The 25096-nt window shown below is 42.6% G+C and overlaps 1 protein-coding gene across 8 annotated transcripts in view; it reads right to left on the bottom strand.

The window, feature by feature from the left end:
- Positions 1 to 25096, bottom strand: part of ZNF148 (zinc finger protein 148) — a 137842-nt gene that overhangs the window by 44930 nt on the left and 67816 nt on the right. For 7 of the 8 annotated variants that reach the window (XM_055125281.1, XM_055125282.1, XM_055125283.1 and 4 more), the window contains one exon: positions 852 to 977. The exons of the other annotated variant lie outside the window; for it this stretch is intronic. In XM_055125281.1, coding sequence (XP_054981256.1) covers positions 852 to 977 — 126 coding nt within the window. The remainder of the gene's footprint in view (positions 1 to 851; positions 978 to 25096) is intronic. 8 annotated transcript variants of the gene reach the window in all.

Genomic DNA, 25096 nt, shown 5'->3' with positions numbered 1-25096 from the left:
TTATTACAGGTTACCTGTGTGTCAACAAATCATTAAGGGACATTATACTAATGTTTCAAGTTCTTGGGATACAGCTATAAGTGCGATGAAGTCTCTGCCCTGCAATGCTTATGTTCCAGGGTAGGTATTTAGTCTACAACCTTTTCCTGATAAACTGAATGGAACTTTCTTGAAGCCTATGAAATTAACTAAAACTAACATGAATAACAAGAAAGGGTACTGCTTTTATTCTTGACAGGGTGGGGGTGTTGGGGCCACGTCCAGTGGTGCTCAGGGATCACTCCTGGTGCAGCTCAGGAAACCACATGAGGTGACAGCACCCAAACTTGGCTGGCCACACACAGGACAGACAACAGCCCCCTATGCTCCGCCTTCTGAAGGGCACTGGGGTTTTCGTTTGCTGGTTTGTTTTCTGGCCACAGCCTGTGGTATTCAGAGCTTACTCCTGGCTCTGTGCTCAAGGATGACTCCTCCCAGGGCTTGGGGATGACACGAGGTGCTGGGGATCGAACCCCAGTTGACCATGTACAAGCAAGCACCCAACCCACCATACTGTTGCTTTGGCCGGAAGGGCACTGTTTTTAAAGAAATGAGTCATGGGAAAGAAAAGGTTTATTTGGGGGAAAAAAGACGTGGTGAAAGAGAAGTGAAAGAAGCTAAGTTGTGGCCACAACCTCGCAGTGGGCACCATGCCTGCCTTCCTCCCGGCAAGGCTTGGCCTGCACTCCAGCTCACTAGGCCAGGGGGCAGGGCGCTGGTCACCTCACGGTCCAGCCAGGATCAGGTCCGTAAGATTAGCCCAGAGTCGGGATTAAGCGCTTAGGAGCCACCACCTTAATGCAGTCTCTTACTTTTGCAGGAGAACGTTGTTTCCGTTTCTTCTTTTTCTGTAAGTCTACTGGCTCTCTGATTTGTTTTTTGTCTCTCATCAGTTGCTCAGATACATCAGTAAAAGTAATTTCCTGCTTTACACTTATCTGTTAAAAAAAAAAGCCAATTTTAGAAATAAACAAAAAGTCCACTAGATAAAAAGCCATTGCATGTTTAATCTCTGCTAAGCCTGCATATTGGGGTTCCCGGTGATCATGTATATGTGTACAACTACACAGTGTGTTGAGTAATTCATTAACAGGCAACTGAAAAGCAAGAAACAAGAATATGTAAACTGAGGAATACATTAAGATTTACCAAAATCTGGGAAGATATTAAAGGTGCCCTGGAAATGATGAATATACGGTCTGGCAAAATAAAGCAAATTGATGCTAAGGATAAAAAGAATAAAATTAAGTCATTTAAAAAAAGAGATAAAATACTGAAATATATATAGAAATTAGATATCACACTAGACTTCCAATTTGCAAAATACCATAAAACACAAAATTCTAAGAAGTAATCTTAATCAAAAGAAAACATAAGACTGAATGACACTGAAAATGATCTTTCAGTCCAACACTCTCAACAATATGCTGACTTTCGCCCTGACTTTCACCGGTGTGCTCTTGTCCCCCGCAGCAAACCACCCCCAAATCTGTCCTTGTGAATCACAGGCTGCTCCTATGTCCAAAACAAGATGCTGATCATGTGATCAGTGTAGCAGTAGAAAAGGCTTTAAGAAATATGGAGGCGCCATGAGAGTATCTCTAGCTCTTGGTTTCCAGTGATAGGAAAAGTTACTTCCTCTGGGAAAAAAAAAAAAACACCAAACTACAATTCTACAACCACTATTGTTACTCATCAGTATAAGTGATCAATCACCCACTCTTAATAGCTGCACTTCCAATATATCCTTGAAATTAAAACACGAGAATCGAGCCAGAATTACAATCCACATTGCCCTGCATATGGCTGACCAGGTCCGAGACCTGGCACCACACAGTCCCCAAAGCATAGCCAGGAGTGACAATAAACTAAAAAGGAAAAAAAGACCACAAGAATCTTAAATCGAGGAAACTTTTAATTCAACTAGCTATGAAATACATGAAAAATCCCAAAATACATAAAAACTTCCTGAGCCCTCTGATGTGTGAGACTCAGTCCGGAAGAGGTTTCTCATCAGATACCCTGAGCTTAGATTTCTAGGCCCTAAACTGTGAGTAATTTGTTATTTATAAGCTTTAAGAGCCAATCATCTGGGAAATAAAATGTGCTAATGGCTACATTAAAAAAACACACACATACACGCCAAATCTTATAAGCACTCTATGGATTAAAATGAAAAGTTGGTAAACATGGGTATAACGAAGAGGTTTTATTAGGAAAAATTAACACAAGCCAGGGATTGCAGATGGACAAAGCAATTGGAAGCCATCAAAAATTTCTGGAACATAGGCAGTGAGAGACTGCAAATCAAAGAGAATCTTGGCAGAAAAAGGAAATACATTACCTAATAATTCTATTTCATTTGAGAACAGCACTAGTGACTTTTTGTGTCTGTGTGCACATTTATATATAAAAACATATATGGAGGGGGTGACAGGGATTTGGTCTCAAGCCCTGGGTTTTACTACTGAGCATTTGGTTCTGACTTGTCCAATTTGGGTTTTGAGTCACACTCAGCAGTGCAGGGGTGGGAGTGGGGTAGAGACCAGGAAGGGTGAGAGGCTGGGCCAGGGGTGTCCTCTGGTGTAAAGAATGTGGGTGAAGAATGTGCTCCAGCCCTTGAGCCATCTCCTGGACCCATTACTTATGGTTTTCTTACATCTCCCTTGGCTATGATTATTTGGGATAAAGTAGAGCAGTAAAATCACGGAAGACAAGGTTCTAAAAATCAGACATGTTACCATCACAAATTGATATTTACTGAACTACAATTACTTAAGTCTGGTGCAGGAGAAAATTGGTAATAGCTGCTGAACTACTCTGTTCTATTTGGCAGGGCACTAAAAACTAGCTCAAACATGTCTGTCATATCTTATTGCAAAGAATAAACATAAAATGCAGCAAGCAGCAATAAGAAATGGAAGACTGCAAATGGTTTTGCTATTAGTTACTACTTCCAACCAAAAAAGAGCCTTTATTCATAAGCAATAAAGACAATATTAATGCACATATCCAAGCCTTTCCATTATTTCTACATATGTATACAATGTGAATTACTAGCTTTCCGAATACAAGTCACACTTTCAATATTATGAAAAGACCCAAACCTAGAATTATCAGTAGACAAAATCATAGTGAATGTCAACAGACCCACAGCAAGCTACATTTAAAAAAAAAATCCCAGCAGGCTTATCACTTATAATGCAATAAAAGCAATTTCTTATATAGACAACGTGCCTGTACACAACTGGCATATATAGAAAAAGTGTTAGTAAATGCAAGACTATAAAAAAAATACATATAATGATGGTCAAATAAGTTAGAAGAAATGAGTTTCAAAGTCTGGAAAACTTCAGATAGTTTTCTTTGGCCCAAAGAAGGCAAGGAGAAACAATGAAAACATGGAAAGGTGAGCCCGACAAAAGAACCTACCCTAAGTGGTCTACTCTTTCCTTGGAAACTGCCTTTAAAACAAAATCAAGTTCTCACTGTTACTTCTCACCTAAAACAAACCCAAGTATAACAAATGAAAACAGGCATCAGCAAGTGTGATATTTGAAGAATGCTTTCCTGGGAGTCAGAACCACAGTCAGTGAAGTATCAATAAAGCAAATACACGAGAAAATATGTCAGAATTAAAACACAAAGCAGAGGCCAGAGGGCTGGCACTGCAGTTAAGGCATTTGCCTGGCGTGCGCTGACCCTGGTTTGATCCCTGGTATCCCGAACGATCTTTCCAAGTATTGCCAGGGATGACCTCTGAGCACAGAGCCAGGAGCAGACCCTGAAGAAAGGAGGGAGGGAGGGCGGGAGGGCCATTCCCTTGATTCTAATCATTCATAACTCAAACCTAGATCTGAAAATACGCTCTTTATCAAGATATTTCATTTCTGACCCCAAAGCAAACTATGCGACTTTTCTATCATTACATGTACCTGGTCTCACCTTGATACATCAGCATGAGGCCAATCTCCCATAATCGTTTTCACTCAACTACTCGTGCAGTGGCTACTAAGTCCTGCGATGAGCTAACCTCATCTAAATTAACAGAAGCACAAAACTTACTGAGACGCTACTTAAAGCACAATTCTAGATCTTGAGAAAACATTCAAACACAAAGTCTCCTCCTCAAAGACCTGAGGAAGTAAATGAGGGAGGGAGTGGGAGGCGGCTTGAGCCCGGGCTGCTATGCACAATGCTGAGGGTGGACAGCACTGCTCGGGACTGACCCTGCACAGGACTTGTGCTGAGGGCGGGGTCCCTGCTCCGGACTGACCCTCTGGGGGCGGGGCATCAAGTCAACCTCCAATACCATTCCCCATGTCCGCACAAGGACGGCAGGTCATCAGCCCCAGCACCACAACAAAGGCGTCATCTACTGTACTCTAACCAGGTGTGTGTATGATGGCCTCTCCTGCGGCAACCACAATCAAATCTGCAAGCAATGCAAGCATGTGTGCGTGTATGTGTGTTTATATATGTGCGTGTATCCTCAGCTGCCACAGTAGGCAGCAGCAAAGGGGTCAGGAAAAAGGAATTTACCCCCCAAAAAATAAAAGTGTGTGCGTGTGTGTACGTGTGTGTGAGGGTATGTGAATGTGTGTGAAAGTGTGTGACTGAGTGTGTTAGTGTAAGAGTGTTATGTGAGTGTGTGTAAATATTTGTGAGTATGCGTGAGTATGTGAGTGTGAGTGTCCAGGGCTCAGGAGATGTGCTCCAGAGCGTGGCCTGCCTGTCACCCCCAGGGCAGCCCCAAGAACCAATCCCAGCCCTGGCAGCTCTGTGTCTGTGATCCCTGGTGTCACTAGCTATTCCCAGCTGCACAACAGCCAACTTGGAGTAAGCAACACAACCAAATGGTGCGACCCTCGTCCACCCACACCACCCCCCCCCCACCCGGGGCGGTGTAAAGCCATGAGCGGACAAAGGAGGAAACAGGGCCAGGCTGGCTATTATCAGCTGCCGTTTATTCCATTCTCCCCGTGTGCCTGTTGGTCTCACTGAGCCCCTCACAGTCTCACAGGGCCACTCATTCCCATCTCTTCCGCTCTCTCCTGCGCCCTCTGGCAGCCCTGTCTCTGTCTCTCATCTCTCCACAAGCCTGCTCCTGCATTCCTCCCCTACATTCTCCCTCTGTCCCCTGGCTAGTCTCTCCATGCCCCATCTTGCTACCCTAGTGTCTGTCTGTCTGTCTCTCCTCTCTCCCTCTCCCCCCACACACCCAGGTTGGGTGGCAATCAACATACCAAAGTCCTTCCTGATCGCCCATCAGGCTCAAGGGGGGAAAAGAAGGGGGAGAAATATCACCTAGGGGTGTTTCTCCTCTCCTTAGTCAAATAACTTAATTAACACTGTATTTCTTAATATTAGTTATTTTGTATGAACACAGTAAGAGATACACTGAGCACCCAAAAATCCATGGCCTTCCTATATGCAAATAAAGAGACAGAGGAAAGGGACATGAAAAAAGCAATCCCATTCACAATTGTGCCCCAGAAAATCAAGTACCTCAGAATCAGCTTAACTAAGGAAGTAAAAGACCTCTACAAAGAAAACTACAAGACACTACTCCATGAAATAAAAGAGTACATGAGGAAATGGAAACATATCCCCTGCTCATGGTTAGGGAGAATCAACATTGTCAAAATGGCAATACTCCCAAAAGCATTATACAGATTCAATGCGATCCCTATAAAGATACCCATGACATTCTTCAAAGAAATGGATCAAGCAATCCTGTAATTCATATGGAACAACAAACGCCACGGATTGCTAAAACAATTCTTGGGAAAAAGATGATGGGAGGCATCACCCTCCCCAACCTCAAACTTTACTACAAAGCAGTAATAATCAAAACAGTATGGTACTGGAACAAAGGCAGAGCCAAAGACCAGTGGAACAGGGTGGAATATCCCTACACACAACCCCAAATATATGACCATCTAATTTTTGATAAGGGAGCAAGAAATGTGAAGTGGAGCAAGGAAAGCCTGTTTAACAAATGGTGCTGGCACAACTGGACAACCACATGCAAAAGAATGGACTTAGACCTCGACCTGACACCATGAACAAAACTCAGATCAAAATGGATTAAAGAACTCAACATCAGACCACAAACCATAAGATACATTGAATACAAGGTCGGCAAAACCCTCCATGATACTGAAGCTAACGGTTTCTTCAAAGATGACACGCAACTGACCAACCAAGAGGAAACAGAGATAAACAAATGGGACTATATTAAACTAAGAAGCTTCTGCACTGCAAAAGATGCAGTGACCAGAATACAAAGACAGTCTACAGAATAGGAAAGGATATTCACCCAATACCCATCAGAAAAGGGGTTGATAACAAGGGTATATAAGGCACTGGTTGAACTCTACAAGAAGAAAACATCCAACCCCATCAGAAAATGGGGCGAAGAAATGAACAGAAACTTTCCCAAAGAAGAGATACGAATGGCCAAAAGACACATGAAAAAGTGCTCTACACCACTAATCATCAGGGAGATGAAGATCAAAACAACCATGAGATACCACCTCATACCACAGAGAATGGCACACATCCAAAAGAACAAAAGCAACCGCTGTTGGAGAGGATGTGGGGAGAAAGGGACCCTTCTACACTGCTGATGGGAATGCCGACTGGTTCAGCCCTTCTGGAAAATAATACGGATTCTTCTCAAAAAATTAGATATTGAGCTCCCATTTGACCCAGCAATACCACTACTGGGAATATACCTCGGAGAAGCAAAAAAGTAGTCGAAATGACATCTGCACTTATATGTTCATTGCAGCACTGTTTACAATAGCCAGAATCTGGAAAAAAACCGAGTGCCCGAGAACAGATGACTGGTTAAAGAAACTGGTACATCTATACAATAGAATACTATGCAACTGTTAGAAAAAATGAAGTCATGAACTTTGCATATAAGTGGATCAACATGGGAAGTATCATGCTAAGTGAAATGAGTCAGAAAGACAGAGGGACGGACATAGAAAGATTTCACTCATCTGTGGAATATAGAATAACACAGTAGGAGACTAATATCCAAGAATAGTAGAAATAAGTACCAGTAGGTTGGCTCCATGGCTTGGAAGCTGATCTCACATGCTGGGGAAAAAGGCAGCTCAGATAGAGAAGGGAAGACCAAGTAAAATGTAGTTGGAGATCCCGCCCGGGAAGGGAGATGCGTGCTGAAAGTAGACTAGAGACTGAACACAATGTCCACTCAATACCCCTATTGCAAGCCACAACACCCAATTGGAGATAGAGAGATCAAAAGGGAATACCCTGCCACAGAGGCAGAGTGGGCTGGGGGGGGATGGGATGGGGGGAGGGATACTGGGTTTATTGGTGGTGGAGAATGGGCACTGGTGGAGGGAATGTGTTTGTGAACATCAGATGAGGGGAAAAACAAGCTCGAAAATGTGTGAATCTGTATCTGTACCCTCATGGTGATTCACTAATTAAAGAATAAAATAAATTAAAAATAAAAAAGATACCTTGATCTTGTAAGGTGGCCCTCCTGGGGAGAGATCTCAGACTACAGTGCTCAGGCCAGACTAACCTAACCCTAGCAGAGTCCTCCTACATTTATTACTTTTTGGATCATGACAATTTGTCCATGACCATGTTCTTCACTATAGTTGAGTACTGTGGCACTTTGGCCAGGCCCATTTCGATTCCAGAGTAGCTCATAGCTGGCCCTCAGTCCATCCATTCCCTCACGAAGACCTTGTTTTTGGGGTGCTAGTAAGCAAGGGCCACTGAGGCTTAAGTTGAGGAAACAGATGTCCAAGGGTGAAACAATTAACTCCCAAGTTATGGAAGCATAGCATTAACTGTCTTCCTGTGTCCATACAAAAAGGACATTGCTCTGAATTAACTATGCAAAAGATTTAAGGAGAGGAGAAAAGCAATATTTACAGGTTAACAGAGCACAAAGAAAGAAGTTACAAGTAAACACAGAGAAATGGGAGCACTGTAATGGTAGTAACCCAGTAAACCTAAGCTCCCTGTGGCAAGGAGGAAAGGACAAACCAATGTTTCCCTACAACCCCGTAATTACTACAGTGAAAACCGATGCATGAGTGGCACAGCCAGAAGGTGCAGCCTGGGGGAGCCCTAGAGCTCGGCAGCAACCACAACCAGAACACAAGCACAACCAAGGGTCCAGTCCACAAAGCACATGTACAAGCACCACAGTTAAACGTGCTAAACATGTGCAGCATGTAACAGGCTCCACAACAAACATGTGCGCCCCACAGTCAGAAAGACTGTGTGGAACACCCGGCTAAAATGGTAACAACAAAAAGGGGCGGGGGAGAAAAGCTTTTTAAAGAGCAATTATTGAAATATCTATCATGGAGGCAGGTAATTCAGAGGGTGGGGCACTTGCCTTGCACAGGACAGACAAAGGTTCAATCCCCAGCACTCCATACAGTCTCCTAAGCCCTGCCAGGAGTCACTGAGTGTAGAGCCAGGAGCAAGGCCTGAGCACTGACAGGTGTGGCCCCAAACTCAAAAAAAAAAAAAAATTTAAATATTACAAAGCATAATGGATATTTTAGTGTATCAAAAAAAAAAAACACCTAAGGAGGGGGGGAAAAAAGATATAGACTAGAAATAACCTATGAAGAGCGATGAAGGCACAGTAACTTTGTATATCAAAACTATAAACGTTAGACTACTGTAACCATAACTTAATAAAAGCTATAATTAAGTGTTCTAATTTTTCAGTAAGACACTGTGATATACAAGGATACACACAACAGGGCTTCAACACCAATACCACCAAGAATTAAAAAATTTTAATAGTTAATAAAATAACTTAGTAATTCAAAACAGTATGTCAGGCTCAACTTAAATGAATGGGACAGGAAATAAGGGAAGGAACCAAAGGGTTGTTGTAATGAGACTTACAATACCTGCGAAGTCTCAGGGCTGGGAAGATAATATAGTGGGTCGGACTTCTGCCTTGCACTAGGCTGACCTGGGTTCTACCCACACAGCCAGGAGTAAGCCCTGAGCACTGCCAGGTGTGGCCCCAAACCAAAACAACTAAAAAAAAATTAAAAAACCTACAAAGTCTTTGTGGAAAAAACAAGGAACTTATTCAGAAACTAGGTTTATCCCAGATTTCTTCATCTTCTTCAACATCATCATCATCATCATCATCATCGTTGGTCATCAATTTTCTCGAGCGGTCTCAGTAATGTCTCCATTTGTCCTAGCCCTGAGATTTTAGAAGCCTCTCTTTACTTGTCCTTCCCAATGGTGCCGCATTAGAGGCTCTTTCAGGGTCAGGGGAATGAGACCCACCCATCATTGTTATTGGTTTTGGCATATGAATACGCCATGGGGAGTTTGGGAGGCTCTTCGATGTGGGCAGGAAACTCTCAGTAGCTTGCCAGGTTCTCCCAAAGGGAGAAGTAGGCTATAAGATGTCTTGCGGTTGCAAAGCGGCTGCAGGCTTCTGGGAGCTTGGTTTTATAGTCTCTGGATGTTGGCCACTGGTGGGATTACACGGTGCAGGGCAGTCCCTGGGTGTGACCACCTAGCTACTGGAAAATGGGAAATCTGGGCGGAAGAGGCCCAGTCCCAATCCAAGCAGACTTGGAGGTCTCAGCCACGGGTCCCACACACCTGGGTTCCTCTGCCGGTTCCTTCATGCGTGAGGCTTGTCCAAAAGTGTGGAGAGGGGCCTTGAGCATGGCTGTGGCTGGGTTCCAGAGGTCTTCGGCTGCCGGGGCTCTGCTCAGGATGCAGAGGGACACAAAGTTCTCTTCCGATCCTCATGTCAGTTCGTTTGGGTTCTATCCTTAATTTTTCACCTTTAATTTTTAAGAGTTTCCATAACTCTTAAGCCCAGGGGCTCCTAAAGATTGCGGCCACATTCTGGACAGGTCAGAAAATTACAGATACTTTAATGATGATGATGATGATGATGATGATGATGATGATGATGATGATGATGATACTTGTGCTATTTTTTCACTTTTTGTTTTTTAACATAGTTTTCAGTATACAGTGGTATTTTCCAGAAGCTAACATGCACTGTTAGCTTATATATATATATGGGATCCAATTATTGAACGAGACACAAACAGATTTCTACAAATTCTGAATTATTTTAGAAAACAGCCATTGAAAATAATACGTAAGCCTAGAGAGACAGTGGAACAGATAAGGCACTTGCCTGGCACAGGGCCAACTCTCTCCCCGGCACCCCATCTGGTTTAAAAGCAGATGAGCACTGTCAGGAGTGACCCTGGAAAGCAGAACCAGGAGCTGAGTCTGAGCACATCTGGGTATGGCCCAACATAAGGGGTTAAGAGTAAAGAGAGAGAATACAAGGGTTAAGGCATGTGTCGCGCACCCCACAGACCCATTTGAACCACACAGAGACCCCTGAGAACCACCAAGGATCACTCCTGGGCAGAAAGTCAGGAATAAATAGCCCATGAGCTACACAGGAGATAGCCTGAACCCACTGCTCGGAAAAGAGTAAGAAAAGCAACGGGTTTTTTAAAATTTATATAAACTATTTGGTAAATACATGGTTCTGTTGCATACAGTTACGTACTGTAGTGTTCCTGACATTATACATAAGCAACAGAAGCAAGACCATATTTGTTAAAAGAATGAATAGCAAGGCCAGAAATTTTAAGAACCACTCAGCTGGACACATCTTAAACACACTGTCATTTGCTTCCTCTGCGTCCCCCAATGATGCTGCCTAGCACCACCCATCCAGTGAGACTGGTCCTGAGGAGTGCATCTGCGGGTCAGGGCACACGCACCTCTGCCCAACTCCACCTGCTGAACTCTCCAAGGAAAAAGAACATCTAACAAATCCTGTACTCAGAACTTAGTTTCTAAATATTATTATCCATCTAAAAAAATTAGGACCACTTGTAGAAGACTTCCTGGAAGAACTGGTGGCAGAAAAATGATCAGCGTGTCCTATAGACACAGGCACGTCTGAAAGATGACCTAGTGCACAAAGCCAAAATCAGCTGAGAAACAAAACACACAGAACAAAATGAATGTCCAGCACACCCTGAGCTGAAGGAACTAGGAAAAAAACGGAAGGGGGATGAAGAAACAGCTCAAATTAATCCGAATTAAGTAAGTTCACCAGGGCAGGAGAGGGAGTTCAGTGCAAGGGTGCTTGTTTTACATGTGCCCAACCTGGGCTCAATCCCCACATCCTGCAAGGTCCCCGAGCACCATCAGGAGGAATTTCTGACTACAGACCCAGGAGTAACCCCTGCGCATCACCAGGTGTGATCCAGAAACAAACAAAATATAAATTTACAATTAGGAAACAGCACAGAAGTTAGGCAAAGGGGCTGGAAAATGGCGCGCATTGGACTCCCCTTGCATGTGCTGGCCCAGCTGAGCCCCAGCACTCCAGGTAGCCCACCTGACTCGCCAGGAGTGACCCCAGGGCACGGCAGGCAGGGCACTTGTCTTGCATGTGGCTGGCCTGGGTTCAATTCTTGGCACCTATTATGGCCTCCCAAGTCCTGTCAGGAATGATTCCTGAGCACAGAGCCAAGAGTAAACCCTGCATAATGCTGGGTAAAATGTGCCCTGAATCCACCCCTCTGGGAAAAAAAGACAAAGGAAGGAAGAAATTAGGGAAACATGGGGGGGCAGGGGGGGCACAGGACAGGGGACGGGACGGGACACAATAGAGACAGCAGACAGGATCCACCAATGGGTGTTAAAATCTGTCTGTAAGAATTTAAAGCTATTTAAATTGATTCAAAGTATCTCAGCCAAGGTACATACAAAAAGAAAAACAGTGACATAACAACAGGGAGAAAGTGGGAGTTAATGTTTTATGAAAGGATCAAGGTTAATGTCACCAGCATTTAAACATATTCATCTTTTATACTCCCAGATATCCTGCACTCAAAATGTTACATAAATTTGAGGGGATTGGCAAAAATACAGAGCTTCACTTTAATCACGAAACATCAAACGGAGATGCATGTTACAAAATATAATCCAATTCTGAGCCACATTGTGGTCCTAGAGGGAAAGAGTTACTAAAGTTACTTTAGTAACAGAGCTAGACACACGCTCCAGACCGGAACCCCAGACTCAAAACGCACATGATGGTAGCTGTTACAGCTCAATCAAAGTACTGAGCAGGATGAAGACCCTCTGGCTCCAAGACACTGGCAGAGAAGGGGGGTGAAAGCTGACAGACCGCACCATGCCTGCAGCTTCCCTGTAATTTCAACTTCTGACCACGGAGCTCAGAGGGACCCAACACAGCCAGCTGTGCCCCCACAAAAAATTCAAAATAAAGGGCTAAAAACTGATTTTAAACCTTTTCTAACTATAAAATACTTAGGATATGAAGTCTATTTTGGGCGTAATAATAATACTTCAATAAATTTATCTTCAAGAATTCTCAGGGACCAGCTCAATGGGCCAAATGCATGCTTTGCACACCAGGAGATGCAGGCTGACACAAGCTGGAACTGAGCCCGAGTACCATGCTGGGAGCAAGCTGAGCACTGCAGGTGTGGGCCAGGCTCACTGGCAGAGGCGCCCTGACGGGCCAAGCAGGCGCAGCATGGCCCTTGCGGTCCTTGAATGCCAGGAAGTGTGTGATGTCTCACACACAGCTAGCGGGCCCTGGTGGGCACAGCCAAGGGCAGCCGTGTCCTTGATGTGCTGCCCCGCGGCACACCCTCAGCTCAGAAGGGGCCGTGTTCAGAGCTGCCCACAGTCTACCAGCAACACCAGGCTTTAAACACTGCAATTCAGAGAAGTCAAGTTCATCAAGGTCAACTGACTTATCTAAAATCTGATGACTGAACAGAGGAAAACACAAATTTAAACCCAAGTTTTCCAAACCAGAAACTGAGCTGCTATGATCTGTCAACTTTCCCCCATAGAGTAAACACTGAATAATTACTACCTATACAAGACACTCTATCAAGTTTGAGGGGAATAATTAACCTAGATATCTGACCCAAAGGCTCTCATATTCTGCTGCAAAAAACAGGCAGAACGAAACAAAGAACACAGAAGTTGTCATCAGAGGTAAGCAGCTGCTTCCTGTCCTCCAATACTGAGGAAACTGAGACCTCAGGGGCTTGGTCTTAGCCAAGTTACCAAATTTCAACAGAAGGATTTAAAACATCCACCTATCTACCAGAATGATGGCAGTGCATCAGGTTGCGGTGTTGAGTTCACTCCCCAAAGCCCACACGGGGTATGATCCCTTCGTGCAGGGTAAGGAGTGGGCTCTGAGACCACCATGGCCAAAATTTAAAAAAATAAAAATAAACTTTCAGTCCAATGCTATTTCCACCACTCTATTCCTTAACAAATAAACATAATTTTTAAATTTTATTTATTTGTTAATAAACTGATTAGAATACAATACAAGCTCTCCCACATATTGACTGCTGCCAAAATGTGCAAAGAATTTCTTACATGGTATGCCCACTACAAAAAATAAAGTTACTAACAAAGTAGACAAAATGTAAACAATACTTGGAAGAAGGCTCAGATTTTACTTTTAATTTGGCCTTTATTCCTGGTTTTGGGCCACACTTACTCCTGGCTCAGTGTTCAGGGATCAAATCTGGTGTGACTCAAGGGAAAAAAACTTTAAATTTTCTTCTTCCCTCTAAACCCAAAACTAAATCTAATTTTGTCTTCTTTTTATCCTCAACACCCACAGTTTCACTTTGCATGATATCAGTTATCTATGTTCAACCACAGTGCAAAGGTATTGACCTATTTGAGAGAGACTACATACATACATACAAGCTTTACAAGTATAGCCTCAGAATTATCCTACCTTGAGTTTCTCTCTATACCTAACTTACAAATGGAACATAAGCTGTTACAACACCCTCCTAGGCCAAAGCCTCCTCTAACAAGACCCAGATTCTTTATTATTAAGAGAGACAAGGACACTGCAGAACCAAAGTTTGAAAGTAGCTGAGTCTGGTTTATGAGGTTTAATCTTTCTAAAACAAGTTCTACCATAGCAATAATTTCTGCAACAAGTTCTGCCATAAGGAATAATTTGCAGCAAATGCAACAAAGCAACAATAGCAACTGTGTTCTGCTACAGAAGCGACTATGATATGACAATAATAGCTGGGAATGACCACGATGGACAAGATCTTAGGGTGAAAAGTAGGTAAGGGATATTCTTGATAACTTTTCAGTACCAATTTTGCAAATCACAATGCCCAAAAGGAGAGAGAGAAGAAAAGCACCTGCTACAGAGGCAGGCATGGAGTGAGGGGGTGGGGGATGCTGGGAAATGAGCACTGGTGGAGGGGTGGGTGTTGGAACACTGTATCACTGAAATCCAATCATGATCAGCTTTGTAAGGGTCTATCTCAGTGATGAAGGTGGTTACACTATACAAAACTGTACATCAAACACCCTTCATCTGGGAGAAGATACCATCCAGGACCTCATTACTGAAGAGAACCAATGCCTAGCTTAAAAGCCAGCTCCATGAGGTGCAAATAGTGCAAGACTTTGAACTTAATGAATGCCTTCGTGCTTGACGCCAATACTCATTTGCAATTCCAGAAAGCCTAAGGTTATTAAGAAGTGTGCTCTCTCTGCTCTGCATGTACTCTTCGTACAAGCAGAACATATCTGTTTTACTACATGCTTTACTGAGCACTGTAAGCCCTGTTGAGATACACTCCAAAAAATACACTAAAGGAGCCAGAGCTAGTAATTTCCTCATAGACCTGTGCAAAAGTCAACCGAAAAACTTCCAGAAAGGATTCACCATTCCAGATGCCAGTGAAAAATGTCATTTGTCAGATAAGGTCAAAATAAAAAGAAGTTGATTCTAGCTCTCACTGAAAACTTTGAGGTGTTCAAATCTTCGACGGAGGAAGCAACTTGCACCTGTGGCAGAAATGAAGGCAGTGGAATTACAAGTAGAGCTTTCAGAGGTGGCTGAATTGCTGCAATCTCATCTTGATCAAACTTTAACGTTGATTTTCTTCTCACAAATGGGCAAAGAAAGTGGCTTCCTGAGACGGATGTACTCCTGGTAAAGTAGCTGTGAATACTGTTGAAACGACAATAAATCACTGGATTTAAGTAAGCGTAGCTGATAAAAACAGCAGCAGGATTTGAGAAGACTAACTCATATTTTGAAAGAAGTTCTATTATGGGCAAAACATTACCAAACAGCATTGAAAGCAACAAAGAAACCTCTATTACAAAGGAACTCAGGGAAACGTCATAGTTGACTCAGTTTCAGAAATTACCAGAGCCCCCCCACCCACCCAAACTTCAACAACCACAATGCTGATCAGTCATAGCCATCAACATTAGTGCAGATCAACACCAGCAAGAAACATGACTCTCTGACGCTCACAAGATGCTTAGCATTTGGGGCAAATCATTTAATTAAGATATGTACATTTTTTTAAGACATGCTGCAAATGTATATTTAATAGACTATTGCACAAACCTAAATATTATAGGTACTGGGAAACATAGTAATTTATAAGTCGTGATTGAGATATTTATATTAGTGCAGTGGTCAGGACCAAATTCACAAAATCTCCAAAGATTGACTACAGTAGCACGCACAGACTACTGTACTCAATAATCTCATGTTTTGACAATATTTACATAAATCACAATATTCTTTGATACTAAAGTAAAATTTTGAACAGCCTAATATTAAAAAAAGATAAAGTAGAATATAGCTATATGACATTTTACAGTTATTAGAAATCTGAGCTCTGAATATCGATGCCTTAATGTGAAGTGATAAATGAAGAAAAAATTTTTTATAACTTTATACAAGTATACATGCCACAAATTTCATACAAATATACACTGTCACTGTCACTGTCATCCCATTGCTCATCGATTTGTTCGAGCGGCACCAATAACGTCTCTCATTGAGAGACTTATTGTTACTGTTTTTGGCATATCCAATACGCATGGGTAGCTTGCCAGGCTCTGCCACTCGGGCTCGATACTCTCGGTAGCTTGCCGGGCTCTCCGAGAGGGGCGAAGGAATCGGACTCGGGTTGGCCACGTGAAAGGTGGAAGCCCAACCGCTGTGCTACACTGTCACTGTCATCCCGTTGCTCATCGATTTGTTCGAGCGGCACCAGTAACGTCTCTCATTGAGAGACTTATTGTTACTGTTTTTGGCATATCCAATACGCATGGGTAGCTTGCCAGGCTCTGCCACTCAGGCTCGATACTCTCAGTAGCTTGCCGGGCTCTCCGAGAGGGGCGGAGGAATCGAACTCGGGTCAGCCGCATGAAAGGCAGAAGCCCAACCGCTGTGCTACAAAACAGATAAAATACAATTCTACAAGAGGAAAAAAACACCATGAAAAAGTGAGCATAAGATGAAGACAGCATGAAAAATAATAACCATAGTGAATAAACATTAATAACGAATTTCATTAACTATCAGTGAAATGGAACCCAAAATCACATTCCATTACTACTGAACAATGAAAATTGCTAAAATTTAGAGGATTGACAATAGCAACTATTAAGTATATGGAGCAATTGGTGTAAACTGGCAAATCACCTGGGAGAAAACCTTCTGATAATATCTACTAAAGCTGACCAATAATTTCATATACACAGTGCTACATACCAATAAGTCTGTCTTAAGTATATAGCAGAAGTATGTGCGCACACCAAGAGACACATCCAACAACAGTCACATTAGAAGGAATCTAATTGTGATGCTGAGGAAGTAAATTTTGGTATATTCACTCAACAATTATATAGAAATGAGAAGAAACTACTGCTACCTAGTCTCTTACAAAGAGTAAGCAAAACACTCAGACACTGTGATTTAGAGAGTGTGGTACTACCCAGCTGAACACACAGGCCGTGGTGAGCATCAAGGGCAGCAAGGATCTTCAGAAAGCAGAGTTCGCTTAAAAGGCACAGAGGCTCGGGGAAACCAGTACTGCACTCTGCAGGAGTTCCACTTCATTCGTGTCTGCTGACGGGGAACAGGGCACACCCAGCAATGCTCAGGCAGGGGTGACTCCTGGTTCTGTGCTCAGGAATTAATCCCAGCCCAAATATCCTCCGAATGCAAATGCAAAGCAGAGAGCTGCTGACCTCTCCTCCCCGCAAGTCTCTTGTGAGAGAACTGATGATCTCTTAACATCTGTATGACTTCTCTATATAAATGCTGTGTTTCAATAAAGATACACATCTAAAAGGCCAGACAAATAACAAGAAGGTTTGCATATGCAGCCTTACATACTGCCTTGCATGCAGCCAACCCTGGTTTGATTCCTACTTGGGCGTAACTACCGGGAATGAGAGTTAGGAGCAGCCTCTAGCCCTGTTCCATGTGGCCCCTAAGGTCCCCAAACAAGATATATACCCAGGGGCAGAGAGAAAGTACAGGGGTTAGGTGCTTGCCTTGCACACAGCTGACCCTGGTCTGATCACAAACACTGCATCAAGCACCCCAAGCATCACCAAGTACGATCCCTGAGCAAGTCCTAAGCACTGCTGGCTGTGGCCCAAAACTCAAAGCAGGGAGGGGAGCCCAAATGCAGTTATCTATGTCTTTAAAGTGATTCAATATACAACAATATTTTATCCAGACAAAATAACAAACACTCATCAGAAGGGACATGTAGCAATATGGAAAGTTCTACAGAATGTTATTAAATGAGTAGTAAAATTTCAAGCATATACATAGCATTACCTAACCAAGGGAAAGCAAAATGTGTAAACTTTCATAAAATGTCATATTTAGAAAGCACTTTATAGAAATATAAAATTTCTGCACGTTTGCTAATAACTTGAAAATTTCCTGAAAGGCACCAACACTACGCTTGCAAAAGAAATGTTTGAAATGTTTGTACTTTTGCTTTCTTCTATTCTACTTTGATTAATAATGATTATATAGGTCCTTTATAATGAATGACATTACAGCTCCCCTGACAGTGATCTAATTAGGCTGACCCAAACATTGTTTATTCCATAACGATTCCTAATTTATACATTACTGAACTGGTCTCACAATTCCAGAATGATCAAACATCCAAGATTAAATAAACCTTTACTGGAGACTAAAAAGAAAACACAAAGGAATAAAGTGCATGTTTTGCGTTCAGGAGGCCACAGTTTGATTCTGGCACCTCATGGTCACCCAAATACAGCCATGTGTGACCTCCCCCCAAAAAAACCCAAAAACATAATAAATAAAAAGTTAGAAGACTGACTACAAAATTAAAATATAAAATGAAATCTCTTGTTAGGAGCTGAAGAGACAGTACAGTCAGTAGGACATTTGTCCTGCACGTGGCTGACCCGGGTTCAACCTCCCATATCCCACACCATGCCCGGAGTGACCCCTGAGTACAGAGCTAGTAAGCCCTAAGCACTGCCAGGCTTGACCCCAAACCCCTCCCCCAAAAAATCTATTATTAGTTTACTTTATAATAAAGGGAGAAAATATGATAGCCAAAGAACTTTAAGCATGAGAAGATACTGGAAACTAGAACACTGCAAGTAATTTCCCTATAACAGTCTATTAGATAAGAGACACTCTAAATTACCTATTTACCATATGAAGGGAAATCAGTAAGAATAACCAATGATGTGATTTTTACCAGCAAAGAGTTAAGAATATTCATTCCATTCTTCTGCTTAAAATCTTGTTTTAAAGAAAAAAACTCTAATCTTTAAGATGGATGTTAAGTTACCATCTGTTCTTAAGATTAATTCAATTAATAATCCATTTCTGAAAACAATACCCAAAGAGTAAGCTGAAGTAAAAATAAAAAAGACCTGAATGAGGGCAGAGATAGCACAGCGGGTAAGGAGCCTGCCTTGCACACAGCCACCCCTGGTATGACTCCAGCATCCCACACAGCATCCCCAAGTAGCACCAGGAGTCATTCCTGGGTACAGAGCAAGCCCTGAGCAGCAACAGGTGAGACCCCAAAACAAATAAAAAGTACCTAAATGAAAGGTAAAGCATTTCTTAAAGCACAGTCCCAATAAAAGCCAATGCACCTCAAAACATAAGGACCGATTTTTTAAAATTTTAATTACAATTTCTCAAGTGAACTTTTGTTTGGTTCTGAGGTCCAAACCCAGACCATCTGGGTTGCTGGAACGGAGGGGGCCAGGGTGCACAGGGCACTCCACCTATTGCACTGCCGTGCAAATGAACTGTCAAGTAAATTCAGTCATAGTGAAAACTGGCCCCCAACAGGTAAAAATAACTTTGCTGAAAAGTATCTACTATAATAAATAATAAATTAGAAAAAAAGAAATGAAAAAACATACTATTGATAACTATTTAAGCAAACTGATACAAAGGAGAATATGCTTGCCACTGCCCGTGACAAGTGTAAAGGGTTATGAACTGCCAGTACATGCTGTCCAATTCTGCAATTAAACCAGAGTATAAAGCATGTGACAAACAGAAATAAGTATTTTAAACCCACTGAAATACGTAAAGAAAATAAAAAGTACTATTTTGGAATAGAAAGGGGGAAAGTCATCTACTGCAAGGTATTCAAATTCCTAACATCAGGAAAGTAGACTTTTACTGACTGGAGAAAAAGATACTTGGGAAATGTCTATAGAACCTTTCTGAGACAGGATTAAAGGAATTTAAAAACTGAACAACAAAAGAGGTCTATGTCAATGACCAAATAACAAATTGTTGAGCTTCCCAGATCATTAAACAAAATAAACAAAAATAAAATGCATTAAGTTTTTTCAATTTTATGCATACTGCTTGATAGTATTGAAATTTATACTATCTGAATGTTAGAATTTATTTTTTCAGGAGTTATAAATGCCAGAAGTACTTTATATCATATTACTAGAATATGAATAGTTCCTACATTATAAAATCTTTATGTTCCATTGATACAATAGTTTTACAGAAGACAAACATTGTAAATTATAATTTTCTTCATTTTTTAAATACAAAATGCCTTTTCTTTTCACTGATTGTCAAAATAAAAAAAGACTGTCAAAATAAAATAAACAGAAAGACTTCCCAATTCCTCTTGAGATAAGGATTAAAAAAACCCTAAAATGAACCAAACACTAAAATGAACACTAAATGAATCAAAACACTATCTTTCAAACTTTGAAAATAAGCTGAGCTTCTGCACTGATGGGCATACACTTTGCTGCCGAGTACAGAGGCACTGACCACCCAATAGCGGGCACTCGAAATGTCTCTGATGAGAAGGAACCAGAAGAGCAATTTCATTTTTAATTCAATTTTCTAACATGAGAGAACAAAATTCTAGTCAGTAAACTAATAAAATTCAAAAGTTGGTCCAACAGTGTTGACGAAAATAAAGGGTCACAAGTGTGAATTTAGGTGAGTGGTTTTGGAAGTATGGTCCTTTCAAAATCCTGAAAGCCAGCAGCTTTCACAAACGAAAAGTCCTTACTCCAACTGCACCAAATGGGCTACACTCAGAAAGGATGGGAGTTAAAGGACAGTTTCATCAAGTTTTCACTCCAGGCCCTGAAACATTTTGGTGTCCTCTCCTCATCTGAAATGTATACTCTAGATTCCAATATCTACCCTTACCACGTTTATTTGCTTTTCTGCTTATGAAAGAAAACCTAGTATGCAAGGAATACAATTTTCAGAGTCTTCTATGTTGTACTAAAGTGCCACAACACTAAAAACTTTATAAATTTTGCCATTTGGTATACAGCCTGAGAGAACTTTCACTGAGTCACTCTCAGAATAGATTCGTTTTCTATTAGAACAGGATTCAACTATACAGCATTATCAGAGGGAATATTTAATAATTACCAGGGGACTAAGGCATTCAGAAGTTCAAAATAGCTGGAAAGTAAATAAGCAAAAGTACCATTTTCTGTGGACAGCAGGCATACTAAAGCACAGTAGATCTACCCAGAATAATGTCAGCTCATGATCTACATGCTTGGCAAAGTACAGTGAACAACTGCAACAATGCGGCTCTTCATGATATAAGATATACTATGGCTGGCCCTGTGAATCTGATCACTGTGACAGAGCTGGGTCCATGGGCCTCCCACACTATCCTGCAACTTGCCTTGCTTAGAGCCAATCCCGGCATCACATCTGATTCTCCCTGAGCACTGCAAGAAACAGCCCCCATGATAACAGCGACTTCTGAGGATCACCAGTGTGTCCCAAACAAAAAGAAAACAAAGAAACAATGGCAAAATTAGACCTTCATTTAAAGTTTAAAAATGTGTGTGTACGTGTGCGTGCGCATTTATTCTTGGCTTTCTCTTCAGGCCCTTGTTCTCCCTTGAACACCTATCTCCTATGGCCTGTGTCTATGCTTGTTTTTTTCCACTGTGGAAAGGCCAATGTTTTATCCTGAATACCTACTTCTTTCCCCTTCTCACATCTAAGAAAATTCCACTCAATAAAAACTATCTTGCTTCACAAAAAAATCTTAATCAAAGTTTAATTTATACTTTAAATTATATTTTAAATAATGTTCTTAAAAAATTATTTTTGTTTTTGGTTTGGGCCACAGCCGGGAAGTCTCAGGGGTTACTCCAGGATCTGCACTGAGGAATTACTCCTGGTGGTTCTGAAGGGCTCAGATGGGATGCTGTGGATTGAACCTGGGTCAGTCACAGGCAAGGCAAGCACCCTCCCGGCTGTACTATCGTTCTGGCCTTTCATCTTTTCCTTTTATTTACTATCCTTCCCTGATTACTTCCAGGAACCACTCGCTCCTAACTCCATGAAGCAGAGAGAACAAGGAATCAAAGCCTGTGAAGGATGAGGCAGATCTCCACAGAAGGGCTGCGTGAGCCAAGCTACTGCAGAGTCTCAGTAGGGAAAGAAGGTCTTCACACGGTGGGCGGCATAAAGGTAAGTCTCGTACATTCTGAGGGAGACAGTGAGCCAGCAAGTCAGTGGGGCAAGAAAAGCATCAAAGAGCAGGCAGGAGCCGATGTAGCATGAAGGGGGTGTCCGTGTGATGGAGGGACCTGGACCACAGGCAGGTCTGTGAGGTGACAGGGTGCGGGCTGCATTGCCATGCATGGAGGGTCTGGGAAGAGCACACTGCACATCTCTGCAAGAGCAACTGAAGGGCCAACGGCTGCATTTGGGGGGGCCAGGGGATTCTGATTAAGTAAATGAGGAAAATTAGAGAAATTAGGGGTCAAGGAAGCCAGGTTTCTAAGAAGAGATTCCTAAAATACACAAGGGCAAAAACCTAAATTTACTCAGTGATAGTGAACGATAACTGCAGCTGTAAATTTATATTACATACTGAGAACTCGTGGCTCTCAATCCTGATAGATATTGAGATAATGAGAGTAAAAGTTTGTCTGTAATACATGGTTTCCAATTTGTTCACTGCTACACCAATGTCAATGAGTGGCACAAGTCAAGACAGAAGACAAAACATGCTCCACAGCAGAGACATATCAAAAGAAAAGGCTCCATTTTGCTAAAGCTTAAACAAAAAGACCATCAAAATTATTACAGCAAAAAAATGTAATCAGTGAGGGGCCAGAGCAAGAGCATGGATACAGCACTTGCCTCACACGCGCTGACCCAAATCCCATCCTCGTCACCCCATAGGGTCCCCTGAGCCCACCAGGAATGACCAGGAGCACAGAAACCAACAGAGCAAACACAAAACCACATCCAGCCCACTGGAAAGCAGGGAGAGAAGAACACAGCCTCGGCGAGTCCCGAGACTCGAGCGACCGCACAGAGCAGTCAGGCGCCAGCACAGCATCCGCAGATGCTGTGCTCACCGAGAGACTTATTGTTACTGTTTTTGGCATATCCAATACGCACGGGTAGCTTGCCAGGCTCTGCCTCTCGGGCACAGTATTCTCGGTAGCTTGCCGAGCTCTCTGAAAGGGGTAGGAATCGAACTCGGGTAGGCCATGTGAAAGGCGAAGGCCCAACTGCTGTGCTATCGATTCTCAATAAACTTAAAAAGACTGAAATATTACAACACACATTCTTGACATTAAATCACTGTATCACTGTCATCCTGTTGCTCATCGATTTGCTCGAGCGGGCACCAGTAACGTCTCCATTGTGAGACTTGTTGTTACTGTTTTTGGCAAATCAAATACGCCAAGGGGAGCTTGCCAGGCTCTACCGTGTGGGTAAGATCTATGTGTGGGTAAGCTGCCACACTATAGCTCCAGCCCTTGACATTAAATATCAATGACAAAAAGATACCTGGAAATTTTCAAAGAAATTTCAGGAATTAAGATATACCATCTTAGGGGGCTGGAGTGATAGCACAGAGGGTAGGGCATTTGCCTTGCATGCAGCCGACCTGGGTTCGATTCACAGCATCCTATATGGTCCCCTGAGCACCACCAGGGCTGATTCTTGAGTGCAGAGCCAGGAGTGACCCCTGTGCACTGCCGGGTGTGACCCAAAAAGCAAAAAAGAAAAAAAGACATAGCATCTTAAATGAAATCACAAGAAAAATAAAGGTAAGTTTAGAACTTTATATGCTGACATTAAAAATTCGAGGTCAGATTAGCAATACAGAGAATAAGGTGTTCCTTGCACATGGCTGGTTCAACGCTGGCTCATATGGTCTGCTGAAGGCAGCAGTAGTGATCCTGAGCATGGCCAGGGGCAAGCTTTGAGCACCGCAGGTGGGGCGGAGAGAAGATGAGAGGAGACGGGGAGGAGGGAGACGAAGGAGTGGGGAAAGGAAGAGGAGGGGAAGGGGAAAAGAGGATGATGAGATGTGGAGAAGGAACATCTGAAGTAGGCATCAATCCTTTCACTTTAAAATGTATGAGAGGGGCTGGAGCGATAGCACAGCGGGTAGGGCAAGCGGGTAAGGCATTAGCCTTGCACACGGCCGACCCGGGTTTGATTCCCAGCATCCCATATGGTTCCCCGAGCACCCCAGGAGTAATTCCTGAGTGCAGAGCCAGGAGTAACCCTGTGTATCTCCAGATGTGACCCAAAAAGCAAAAAAATAAAGATAAAAGTAATAAAAAAATAAAATGTATGAGAAACAGTAACAAAAGTAAAAATAAAAAATTAATAAAGATAAATCAAAGTTAAAATAGTGAAAACCAAAACGAGTCTTTGAGGACAGCAGTAAAAAAATCTTTACCCAGGCTAATCATGAAAAACCCAAACTACTCCAGTCAGGAGTAAGAAAGAACTGACTTAACAGTAAGAGGAAGAGTCAAGGACTAGGCAACTAGCTGAGCACAGCCTGGAGGCCTGCTCGAAGTGGGCAGTCTCCTGGCCAAGTGCTCACCGGGTCACCAGCTGGGACAGCCCAGTGTCACTGAGGAGGATCCCTGGGACCCTGAGCACAACTTGGAAGGACCCCAAAGGAAATAATATGCAAATTTCTGGTCAACCAGACAATTAAGGAAAAATGCAAAACTTCCTTGCAAAATACAAGTTGGGTCATTTCTAAAAGTTCTAAATGCAGAGCCAGAAGTATCCTCTGGGCATTGCAGGTGTAGCCCTCCCCACCCCCATTACTTTTAATTAGTTATTTTACATATTTTTAAAACTGATCAGGAGGTCAAAGAAGTAACTCAGTGCTTGCATGCCAGCGGCACATGACCCCACCCCCAGACACTGCTAAGAACTACCAGCCCCAAACACAAAGACTAAGACAGCGGGGAGGGCATCAGTCTCCACTAGCTGACCCAGCTTCTGTTCCAGCACCCCATATGGTCCTCCGAGCACACCGAGAGTAACTCCTGACAACAGCCCATCTCGGCTCAATCCCCGGCACCCACTGCTCCAGCACTCCAGAAGGGATCCCTGAGCAGAGCCGGGATAAGCCCGGGGCACCACCACATGAAGTCCCAAAACAGAAACAAAAAACCCAAAAGATAGCAACTGGGAACAGAGTGACAGTACAGGAGTTGAGGCCACCTGCCAACCTCCAGGTGATTCCTAGCACTGCATATGAACCCCGAGCACTGCCAGGAACAAAAATGAGTAAATTAATGTGATAAATACACACATGGAATAGTACTAAGTTATGAACAATGATGAAACCACGTACAGAGA

Source organism: Sorex araneus, chromosome 2 (assembly GCF_027595985.1).
Source record: "Sorex araneus isolate mSorAra2 chromosome 2, mSorAra2.pri, whole genome shotgun sequence".
Classification (NCBI taxonomy): Eukaryota; Metazoa; Chordata; class Mammalia; order Eulipotyphla; family Soricidae; genus Sorex; species Sorex araneus.
This window is presented reverse-complemented; position numbering and strand designations above follow the sequence as displayed.